Genomic DNA, 11,839 nt, shown 5'->3' on the forward strand with positions numbered 1-11,839 from the left:
CTCGCTCTTTTCAAAGATATTATTGAAGTTAAAACAAATGCAAGAGATGGGGGCTTCTTTTAGCTTAGGAGCGATTAAAAATTAGGCCAAATTTGGTCGCTACATGCAAGCGCAACTCTATTTCGTCATCAGCCTAGGTCGTTAGGGACGTGACCTCGCGTTGACAGGGAATGACAGCAATGTTGCATGAATCGGCTTTACAACATGCGATCGTATCTACGCAGTTCGAGTGGAATTTCAGTCAAAGACAGCAAAATTCTTTCTTATTTCATCTTCAAATATAATTCGAAAGCATTCACTGTATATATGGCTTTTGTTTAATCCTGGGTCTTGATATCTGACCCTCGCAGAGCCTGGACAAAACGCAGCTTGAGTGTAACGATTTGTTTACGCTGCAATTATATTTTGCTGTTTCATTTGCTAATTTCGCTGCCGTAATCGACTGCCTCGAAAGGTCCTTGCAATTTTTAAGTATAGAATTGTCAGATCTCGGTGAAATTTGCACTGTTTATTTGTGTAATGTTAAGGAATATGTGTATAAATACCCAGCGCGGACGAGCCATTTTTGACAAAATTATATGGCTGCATTTCCTCCGCGAAGATAGGAAATTGTTAAACTAAACTACAAAGAAACTGTAATGATAAGTTCGAAGAACAATGCACAGGATAAACCTTCGACTCGTACTTCATGCAAAAACGTCGATATCTCGAAGAGACTTTGATTTACTATTTACTTGAAGTATGAAATTTAAAGGGCTTTTCAGAGGCTTTTTGTTAATTTAATTAAAGAAATATGGCTGTTTGTGAAGCAATAAGGGATTATGCGGAAACGCAACAGACCTTTTAGTAATATCCACTTCTTTAGTAGTGGCTCAGGCACAAGTAAAAGTTATGTATTGGAAAATTAACTGCCTTCTGTTAAATACAATGAAGATAAAATTGGTAACGATAATGAAATATTAAATGTGCGCAAGTACAAATTAAACCTGCTTATCTGCAATTCACCATTTTTGTTTAGATATCGACGAGTGTACAAAGAAAACAGACAACTGCAGTGGGAACGCCGTGTGCAATAATACCAAAGGATCATTCAGTTGTTCTTGCAAGCCTGGTTTTTCGGGAGACGGGATAAATTGTACAGGTATCTACAGTATAAGAAACCAAAATAATTTTTAAACGTCACGCTTTATATTCTTCCATTAGAGACATCTTCTAACAGCGATCATGATGATTGAATTTAGAGCCACAATCTTGGAAATTCAGTCTAGCTGATTACTTTTGCGGTCATGCAATGGAAAAGGCCTTTCTTTCTATTCACTTAAAATATACAATTTAAAGGGCTTTTCAGAGCATTTGTTATTAATTTAAATAAATATGTCTCATTGTGAAACAATAAGAAATGATGCAGAAAAGAATCGGACGTTTTAGTAATTTCCACTATAGGCTCAGGCACAAGTAAAAGTTATAGAAAAACGCCTTCTCTTAAATACAATGATGATAAAATTGGTAATGATAATAAAATAGTAAATGAGGGCAAGGACAAATTAAACCTACTTATCTGCAATTCATCATTTTTGTTTAGATACCGACGAGTGTACAAAGAAAACAGACAACTGCAGCGAGAACGCCGTGTGCAATAATACCAAAGGATCTTTTAATTGCTCTTGCAAGCCTGGTTTTTCCGGAGACGGGATAAATTGCGCAGGTATCTTTAACATACTTAAATGATTTTTAAACGTTACGCTATATATTCTTCGATTAGCCACATCTTCTAACAGCTATCATGTTGATTGAATTTAGAGCAACAATCTTAAAAATTCAGCCTAGCTGCTTACTTTTCCGGCCATGCAATGGAACAGGTCTTTTTTACTTTTTTGCAAAGTATAAATTTAAGGGCTTTTCAGAGCCTTTTTATTAATATAATAAAAGAAAAATGTATGTTCTTGGAAATTCAGCCTAGCTGCTTACTTTTGCGGCCATACAATGGAACAGGCCTGCATTTAAATGCAATGATGATGAAATTGGTATCGATAATGAAATATTGAATGAGCGTAAGTACAAATTAAACCTACTTATCTGCAAATCGTCATTTTCTTTTAGATATCGACGAGTGTGCAAAGAAAACAGACAATTGCAGCGAGAACGCCATGTGCAATAATAACAAAGGAGCATTCAGTTGTTCGTGCAAGCCTGGTTTTTCGGGAGACGGGATAAATTGCGCAGGTATCTACAGTATAACATACCAAAACGATTGTTAAACGTCACGCTTTATATTCTTCCATTATAAGCATATCTTGCTACAGCGATCATGATGATTGAATTTAGAGCCACACTCTTGGAATCTCAGCCTAGCTGCTTACTTGAGCGGCCATGCAATGGAACAGGCCTTTCTTTCTATTCACTTAATGGGCTTTTGGAAATTGAAATTTTTATGCACGCATTTCTTCTCGATAACATGACACATGTTTCTAGTGTTGCACCAAAAAATTTACGATACACAAATTCCCCCAAAGAACGAATGTTCCCGAAAAGCATTTCTTTTAGTATTTTATTTCAATTATTAAAGGGTTTCTGTCGCAGAGTTGCTGCGATGAACTGGAGGCCAGTTAAAAAGCAAGGTTACCTTGGAAAAAAAAGCCTGGTCACCTAAAAAACTTGTGACTTTTGGAACAACGTGTTTTTATGAACTTTGGACATTTCGTAGTTAAACTTGGAATTTTTTTTAGTTACATTTGGAATTTTCGTAGTTTAATAGTTGGACTCGGCAACAGTTTTTGTTTATTTTGCCCAAAATCAAAGCCAAAAATGGCGTTTAACCAGATTAAACACAGGGATGTGCAGATTACATTCCAACTAGTCATGTCAAAGCTCTCTTTCCGGCCGTTGTTAGTTTACTTTCGCTTACCTGAACTCTCGTTCGCCCAATCACCACTTGCCTTGAGTTCGCAGCCTAATTTAAGCTCTTCTCCCCAGGAAGTTCTTCCTGCTTCAAAAATTCCTTTTCGGTTCATTCCAAGCGGAAATTTATTCGAGTACTTCAGTACTTCACGGCTTGCTTCATGAGAAGTTCTCACTTCAGTCGCCAGTCTCTTTCGGTCAAAGATGCGCGATATTCAAAATGGCGAATTTTGAACATAGTTTTCCCTTTTTTCGTCAGGAAAAATTCGAGTTCACTTGCTTCTTTCCCTGAAGTCTAACTCGTTCCTACCGTCCCTACTGTCGGATCGTTCACAATATCACACGGACTCTTTCGTTTTCCTTTCAAGATACTCATACGCAAAAAACGACACCGAAAAAAACAGGGAGAATGAGGTATAAATTGTAGAACACCGTTTTATGAATCGGACTTGCGCCCGATTAATAAAAGATCTTTGATAATTTACCCATAAGGGTAAATGGAGATAGTATTAAATTGAATTGGCAGCATGTTATAGCTGCTTCATGCAAGAGCGCTGTGAGCTATGCTAATTTCCTTCTTTCTCTTTCAGCGGTGAAGTCGTGCAAGGAGCTGTATGACGCGGTATTCAAGTAAGTCAAAGCTCTTCTAACAAAACAGTGATTCATTTGGTTGTAAGAATAAAAGTAAGATTATAAATCTAGTCATTCGATGAACAACTTCTCGATGCTATTAAATTACGCTGAAAAAAAATTACTCACACAATTGAAATAATTCGTATTTTGTTCGTTACAATAGTTCGGTTATGCTGACAAGCTCTATCTTTCCTTGTTGAAAAAAACCCAGGTCAAACAAAACTTTCATTGATCTCTACGTAAAAGAAACGCCGATTAAGAACTAGCTGCCCTTTTGCTTCCATATCCGTGCCATTTTTTTCGGTGTTGTCTGTGGATAAAATGATGTTCTCCTAGTAAGCTATCAATCAATCAATCTAAGCAATCAATCACACCTTTGGTCGACTTTGCAATAGTTTCCGCTTTAGGGACAAGGAATTTGTTTACAATAACAACAGTCCTACGCCAAGTTGTACTTGCTTCTATATTTATTGGTTACTTTTAACTCTAGAGTCTGGCCATTAATTCTGGAGAGCCTTCATGTTGTTAATTTGTTTTGGAAGCAGTCGTCAGCTACTTAGCACGCTTACATCCCATGCGGTCTAGCGACTTAATTTTGCCTCCACCCCGTGCGTAGTGAAATACTTCATTGCAATAGCTTACTAGTTCTCGGAAAACGGCGTGTACATAATTTAACCTACTCGCGAATGTGATGGCACACTTTTAACCCACGAGGGGTGGGGAAACTACCATACGAAACAGACGGAGATGCTCGTGGGAAATTAAAATAATGTGCATAATTAAAAAAAATGTGCATGGCACAAGCTTTTTGGTCCACTTTACCCTTTCTAGGCTTCTCCATTGATAAAGATCAAAACTTTTCAGGCCAGAAGAAAGGATGTACAGAGTTGAAGGTAGAGAAAAACAAAAAGGAAAGGAGCAAGGAAAATAAAGTCGGAACGGTTCAGCAAAAAAAGTCCAAATGTTGGCTTTTGTGCATGCGCCAAAGTAAAATATTGTACATTTTTACATGAAAACTTCATCAAAATCTTATTACAGTACGAGAAAGTGCATTTCTAGCAAAGTTTAGAGAAATTTAGCACCGAAGCCCAAAAAAATCAATTTAACGGTTAGCGGTGAAGTCGTGCAAGGAGCTGTATGACGCTGTATTCAAGTAAGTCAAAGCTCTAAATTCGGTTGATAGACTAAAAAGTAAAATTACTATAATCGTGTGATGAAACTTTTCGATGTTGTAATAGTAGGCTGTATAAGTTATACTCATACAACTGGAATAATTCGAAATTAATCCATTACCATGGATGTTTTTGAAAAGTTTAGTAAAACGATTCATTCTCTATACGTTAAAACTCTTAAAGAAACACTTAAGAACCGCAAGAAAATTTACTTTAGTCTTTCTTGTCTAGCCTTCCTTTGATCTATTTTGGCGCGAAATTTTAACGTTAATTTATAATTTCACATGTGAAATTATAAAATTGCCATAGCAACGTAGTTAGCGGCAAGATGGCGTCCGTAATAAAAGATGCGTTAAAGCTTAAACTTTGTACATTTTCGCTTGAATTTCATCTTAGTCAGCTAGCCTTGGCCTGTAATATAACTGACTTTTGATGATATTTTATATTTCGAAACGTCAAAACGACTTCTAAATGGCATCGAGCGGATCTTTGAGCGTTTTACACGAGCACCGTTTTCAGTTCATTCAAGTCGAACTACGGTCATAATGTGAGAAATAATTGACAGTTGATTCATCTTTAAAACTTTTTGTAAACAGCAAAAAGAAATCTCTAAAAGGTTTTCTTCAAAGACTAAAAAACTTGCGAACTTGAGCAAAATGTATGCTTTCAACTTTCCAAAGCTCGGAGTTCGCGATTCAATTTACCAGTCAAAAACCTACAATTGCAAGCGTAATTTGTCACCTATGATATTAAAATGTAATAAAATGGTATACTCGTGAAATTAGGAAATAATTTCACTTGCATTTTGTCAAAATGCTAATAATTTCCCGAGCCTTTATTAGCATTTTGACAAAACGCGCGTGAAATTATTTCCTAATTTCACTCGTCACCATTTGATTACCAATACAAATCAAATTTGTAACTTTTCTAGTACTTTACAACAGAGAATAGTTTTCTCGCTGTACTGTGTTTAAACCGCTTTAGGTAAGGCCTGGGCTTTTTTATTTTATTTATTCTTATTTTTTGCAATAGCAACAGACCTGTCTGTCCATTGATTCTGTGGTGTCCTCATATTGCCAAATTTGTGTTGGAAGCAGTTTGCATCGATCTGTAGCTCCTTAGCTCGCTGCCATCTCCTAATGTCTGACTCCAAAATATGAATGTACAAATGCTTCGATTTTTAGAAGAAGCACTGAACGAAACAAAACGCAAGTTATGATGATCAACAATCAGTAATTTCACCGCCGCTCGCTCTCGTCTTCTTCAGTATTGCCTATGCTAATAACGTTTATTCTAACCAGTTAAAAGGTGCCTATGGTGAAACACTTCAACACGACTGGTTTCTCAATTGATTACTAGTTCTAGGGAAAAAAGCCGTCTATAAATAGCCTATTGGGGAGTTTATCAGCACAAGACACATTACCAGAGATGTAGACTTCTAGCATTACAGACTTTTGCAAGTATGTAATCTTTATGAATTTTTTACTATTAATTTCGGCGTAATCTTTGGCTCCTTATTTTTAACAGGTCAAACTCAAGCCAGCTGGTTACTCTCCAGTTTGACTCAAAACCAACTCCCGTTCTCTGTCACTTTGGAGATTTTGGATGTGGAGATGGAGGATGGACGCCGGTCATGAAGATTGATGGCAATAAGGTATGAAATTTAGTGGTTACCCTTTCTAATGGCGCAGAATCCTGATTTCTGAAATAAGATAACCATGAAAACATCTGTTCAAATACGAGATATGAAGAGGGTTTCTCTTTATTTCAGAAAACCTTTCATTATAACTCGGAGTACTGGAGCAATAAAACGGAATACAACATTCGTGGAGGGGAGACTGGGTTTGACACACAAGAGACCAAGTTACCGAGCTACTGGAACACATCCTTCTCCAAGATTTGTCTTGGTATGAAGATCGGCGAACAGACCAACTTCATTGTCATCAACAAGCAGGCCGACTCTCTGTACTCACTGATCGCTGATGAGCAATACCGCACCACCTCACTGGGTCGTTACATGTGGAAGACGCTGATTGGTTCAGAAGCCTCTCTGCAGCGCAACTGTAACAAGGAAGGGTTCAATGCAGTGGTTCGTAGTTCACATTCTAAAGCAAGAATAGGTATAATTAGTAACGATCAAAATCACTGCGACTCCTGTAATTCTAGAATCGGGTTTGGTACAGGAGGCATTCCTGATGACTCCAACACGTGTGGAAACGAGGCTAGGTACGGCGGAGATAATGGAAACAAAAACATCAAAGCCATGGGATATATCTTGGTGGAATGATAAGGAAAGTTGTGAACTTTCAAACAAACGGTCTTAAAACCATGTTGGATGTGCCTTTTTAACAGATAGATGTAGTTTATTTATGGCACAAAATAATTAAAGACTCGTAAATTTTTATCGCATGTGATAACCACAAACCACAAGCTGAACGTTTTTAAGCTCAGCTAGTTTACGCGCATTTTAATGGTAACGCTTTTTTCCACAATAACCGGAAACAGCATATATACTTTTGCTAGGGGTTTCCACACGTTGCTCGAGATTTCCCAAAAAGTTGCACGTAATTTCCCAAAAAGTTGCTCAAAAGTTGCCGCAAAAATCCAAAACAGTTGCTTCTGATAATTAAAGTTGCTCGAAAGTTGCTCCAAAAAATCCAAAACGCTGCTTCTAGTCGAGAGAATTTCTCTAAATATATGCTAATTTCCCTTTTAAGTGTTAGTTCTAAGCAGTTTTCTGCAATTTTACAGCAAAAGATGTATCTAAATAACATATTAGGGGGAAAATGTGTTAAATAACAAGGTTTTCTTTAACTGAGAAAAATCGTGAAGATATCGATGACGTCAGTTTCCTGAAGTTTTGTAATGTTTTAATGCCGAATAAGCCGAAAGTGTTAAAACATCTTCGAATGTTCCTCGAAAATCTTCGGCAAACTTCGCAAATCTTCGGAAACGTTCGTTTGAACGACATTCGAGTAATCGTCGGAGATCTTCGGTCTAGAAATTGCTCGAAGTTGCTCGAGAGGAAAAAAGTTGCTAGAACGGGAAAAAGTTGCTCGAAATATGAAAAGTTGCCAAAAAGTTGCCGAGCAACTTGTGGAAAGCCCTAACTTTTGCTATTTTCCTTTTCAATTATCAGAATACTGATTATGTAGGGACGGGATTTACAGGAAGATAGAATATAACCTACCTAGCTAAATCCAAAACTTTATTATCGATTCAGTATTGATTTAATATTGTTATTTCTTCTTTGCTAAGAACTCATGCAAATAAAGCTACTTGTAGTTGATGTTATCGTCTGCTTTTTGCCGCGTGTAAGTGAATGTGAGTAGTTTCGAGCGTGTTGTGAACATGCGATTTTTTTTTTTCATTTTTTTTCTAATGGACTAATTTTATAATTCGAGGAATCGAATTGAACATATTAAAGCGTCCTTTCTATGGTCTATAGGTGTAGACCAATGAAAAGTGTGTTCGACATGTTTTATTTTATTATTATTATTATTATTATTATTATTATTATTATTATTATTATAGATCGAATATTTTTTTTTAATATATAGTTCTTCTTTTATTATTGCTCTCGAAGTCGCTTTTACTATTTTTCTACATTTTTAAAGACACTGTTTTTATTATTATGTAAATAATATGTTTATATATGAAGTTCTTATTCGAATAGTCAAATCATTGTAATTCTTTTAGAAATTGGTTAATAAAGATTATTATTATTTTAAAAAAAAAATTATTATTATTATTATTATTATTATTATTATTATTATTATTATTATTATTATTATTATTATTATTATTATTACAAGTGAAACCGGTAAAAACAATATATAATTATATATCTTTCCCATGAAAAGTAAGTAGGTGCAAGTGAAAATGTCTGGTGTGTAAATCAGACAGCATAATTTGGGTGACATTGGTTTTTGGAAAAAAAAAAAGGATAATAATAAAATTAAACGACCATTTTACACAACCCACAAATGTTATGTTACACAAGAAAGGCCAGAATGTGATTGTTTTTCTCCATGAAAACAATTGCTGCTGATTGTTTGTTTTTAATTTAAATTGCAATGTATAATAGTAAATGTCCAGGTTTATTTTCCGTTTTTTGGATTTTGCTTGTTTTTTTTTTTTTTTCATAGTTCAGCTAAATCCAAGCGAGGGAAAGCTTCCATAAGTTTAACTTCTGAATGAAATTAACCAACCCACTACTGCACCCCTACTAAAACAGGATGAATTGCAAACTATATTAAGGGTACTCAATCCATCTTGACAAGTACAGGAAAAGATTCCTACATGTAGACAGAAGCACTAACCATTAAGACCCTCACCCCCACATAAAAACAAAAACGAAAATGATGAAAGCAACATTTGTTCTTTAATAAAAAAATGCTCTTTACAGTATTAAGAAAATAATTAGGTTTAAAAGAACTACAAAATGATTTAGTGGCAGCCTCCACAGCTGAAGACTTCCAACCACTTCCAAAGGACATAATAAGTACTTTTAATTAGCTGATAAATAGGTATTGCTGGAAGGTATGTCCAAAAACCTTGCAGTGACAGCATTTCTCTGTAAAGCCAACAGAAAAGAAAATTAACTGAAGTTAAAATTGAAGGCAATGATTAATTTTTGGAGCTGACACCCAGCTTTAAAACGACCTGTATATTCATGCAGAACAAAAATTCCTCTGCAATTGCCATTGATTTAGATTTTTAATAATCCTTTCCACAGTGTGTGGCAATCTTGTGCAATATTTTAATTACCCACTATAGCTATTGGGTGTTTGTACAGTATAATGACTTGGCTGCATCACAAAATGAGGAAAAATCAAGAGCCTAGTTACATGAGCCAGGCTGGAGATCTTGGTATGTTTCTGAAAGGTGACAAAAATCAATTTTGGGATTATATGACAACCTCGCGAGCCCAGTTTACCAAGATCCTGGTTATCATGATGCCATGATCATGTTCACTGGGCCAGCCAGGCTTACCGGACCAGCATTAAATTTCTCTTTCAAGGACTCTGGCGACCAGGCCAGCGTAGCTGATGTTATAATGTATCAGTCAATCCAAGTAAAATCATCCCCCCCGGGCAAACCCCCAGGCATTTGACTTTTTTTACTTATTTCAAAATGTCTGATCAAAATCCACCACTATGTGAATATGTTCAAATGCCCCGCAAGTCATTTGGTCGGGGCTGAAATGTCATTGTGAGTTGGGTTTTCTAGTTAACACGTGGTCTTAATGGACACTCATGCCTTATGAATCAGCCAATATATACGAAAAAGATTTGTTGAAAGTACATTATTAACATAACCAAATACTAAGGTCACAAGCTTGAGCTCCCTAGCATTATGTAGTTTATGACATTTTGTGGACGGTGAAATGCCCAACCATCCGGGCTTCTGTTCGATCAAATTCCCCACTATCTGGGCCTCAATAGCAGTCAAATGCCAAGGGATTGCTCCGGGGGAGAGGGGTGATCTTGCTTGGAATTGACTGATACATAGGGCCTTTAGATAAAGAGAAGCCTTTTAATGAGTTATGACATCCATGGCAAAAGCTATTTATGAAAGGTTTAAGGAATATAAAAAAGGAGTCATAATAAAGAACCAAACAAAGAACATGTACAAATGTAAGCTGCCTGTGCTTCACTGTGGTGAAAAGTAGGAATGATTAAAATAGAAAATCATAAATTATGCTTTAAAATGTTCATCATTATGTAGCAAATTCAACTGTTAAAATGTAGTTTAAACAGAAACTGTGTACGTAAACAACAGGTAACAATACATTTACTAAACATTGTGAGTCATTACTCTTTGTCAGTGGGTATTTAGGATAAAAGCAAGTCTGTATTATGCTCCTTAGGTTTAAGCGTTGACAATTTTTGTGAGAATAAAATTATGTATTATTTTTATTATTTTTGCACAATTCAGCTTTAGGGAAAAACTTAATAGGCCTTAAAGCTTATAAATTTCATGCTTTTTACGACTGAATTTTTCATTCAGGATGTTTAGGGGCCAGCCTGGTCACTCCCATGGTCAGCCCATCATCTGTAAACTTTTCCTTTGCAACTCTGCTGACCAGCAGATATACTTGTAGAAAGAGTGTAGCAAGGCGGCCGTATAAAAGCGGCCATATAAAGGCGGCCTTTTAAATTTAAATGGGTTTATAAGAAAAACCAGAGGCAAAGAAACAAAATATGGATGACAATTACGTGCAGAATTAAGTAATCGACCGCCAAAAAGTGAACATTGAGAGCCATTAATCAGCATTCATCGATCGATGACTTTCGTGTCTATCTTTCGAGCTAGCGTCGTACATGAAGGAACATTCGAAAACTAAATCGGGGTTCACATAAGCTTCATTAACGATGGATCTATCTAGAAACCAGAGCGTTGGCTAAAATCGAGTGCGTGGCTGCTTGTTCGCAAGAAAAGGAAAAGCTTTTCAGATGTTAAAGCATAACTACATTTGTACCTGAATCAGGCTATACATGAAGGTTCTGATATATTTATTTATGGCTTATAGTAAATTATTCTGCAATGCATACCTACGGAGCGAACCATTTTAGTGCTACGGGTTAAAAAAAGAAAAAGGAAAAAAAAAAAGAAAACAATTCTCCTCTGGGATTCGAACTCGCAACCTCTCACTCCCCAGTAACATGCCTACACGAGTGTGCTAATGAGACATACTAAGTCATGTGAGACAAAAATATGTTATATCAACGTAATAGACATTCCGCCGTTTATCTGTTATCATGTGCATCAAAGAAATGTTTGAATCACCTGCTGCTCATACATTTTCAAGGAATGAAAACTAAACTTTTAAACTTGGTGAAAAAAAATTCAGTCGTGGCTCGAAGAGCTCTTTGATTCATAATTGTTTTGAAATAAATCAATCAAAGAAATGATGCATGTACAAAATTTAGAAAAAAAGTAAGTATAAGATAAGATGAATGAAATGATCCTCGCAGTGAGTAAGCAATTTAAGCAATAGCCCTTTTTTAAAAAAAAAAAAATCAAAGCTACAGTGGGATTTTAAGCCACGACCAACTACACCCCAACTAAATACTGTTTAAGAAAGTTACTTGAAATAAGATAAAAGCGTAGGATCATAATCCATTATTTAT

General features: G+C 35.9%; 1 protein-coding gene across 2 annotated transcripts in view; it reads left to right on the forward strand.

Moving 5' to 3' along the window:
- Positions 1–11,839, forward strand: part of LOC144636272 (uncharacterized) — an 85,460-nt gene that overhangs the window by 14,083 nt on the left and 59,538 nt on the right. The window contains exons 11-16 of one of the 2 annotated variants that reach the window (XM_078495439.1): positions 1,019–1,141; positions 1,583–1,705; positions 2,101–2,223; positions 3,489–3,528; positions 6,231–6,357; positions 6,475–7,803. In XM_078495439.1, coding sequence (XP_078351565.1) covers positions 1,019–1,141; positions 1,583–1,705; positions 2,101–2,223; positions 3,489–3,528; positions 6,231–6,357; positions 6,475–6,990 — 1,052 coding nt within the window. In that variant the 3' untranslated portion in view covers positions 6,991–7,803. Of the gene's footprint in view, positions 1–1,018; positions 1,142–1,582; positions 1,706–2,100; positions 2,224–3,488; positions 3,529–6,230; positions 6,358–6,474; positions 7,804–11,839 lie in introns of those variants that run through there. The other variant, XM_078495440.1, reaches the window with a different exon arrangement.

This window comes from Oculina patagonica, chromosome 13, assembly GCF_052425735.1.
Source record: "Oculina patagonica isolate OP01 chromosome 13, crgOcupat, whole genome shotgun sequence".
NCBI lineage: Eukaryota > Metazoa > Cnidaria > Anthozoa > Scleractinia > Oculinidae > Oculina > Oculina patagonica.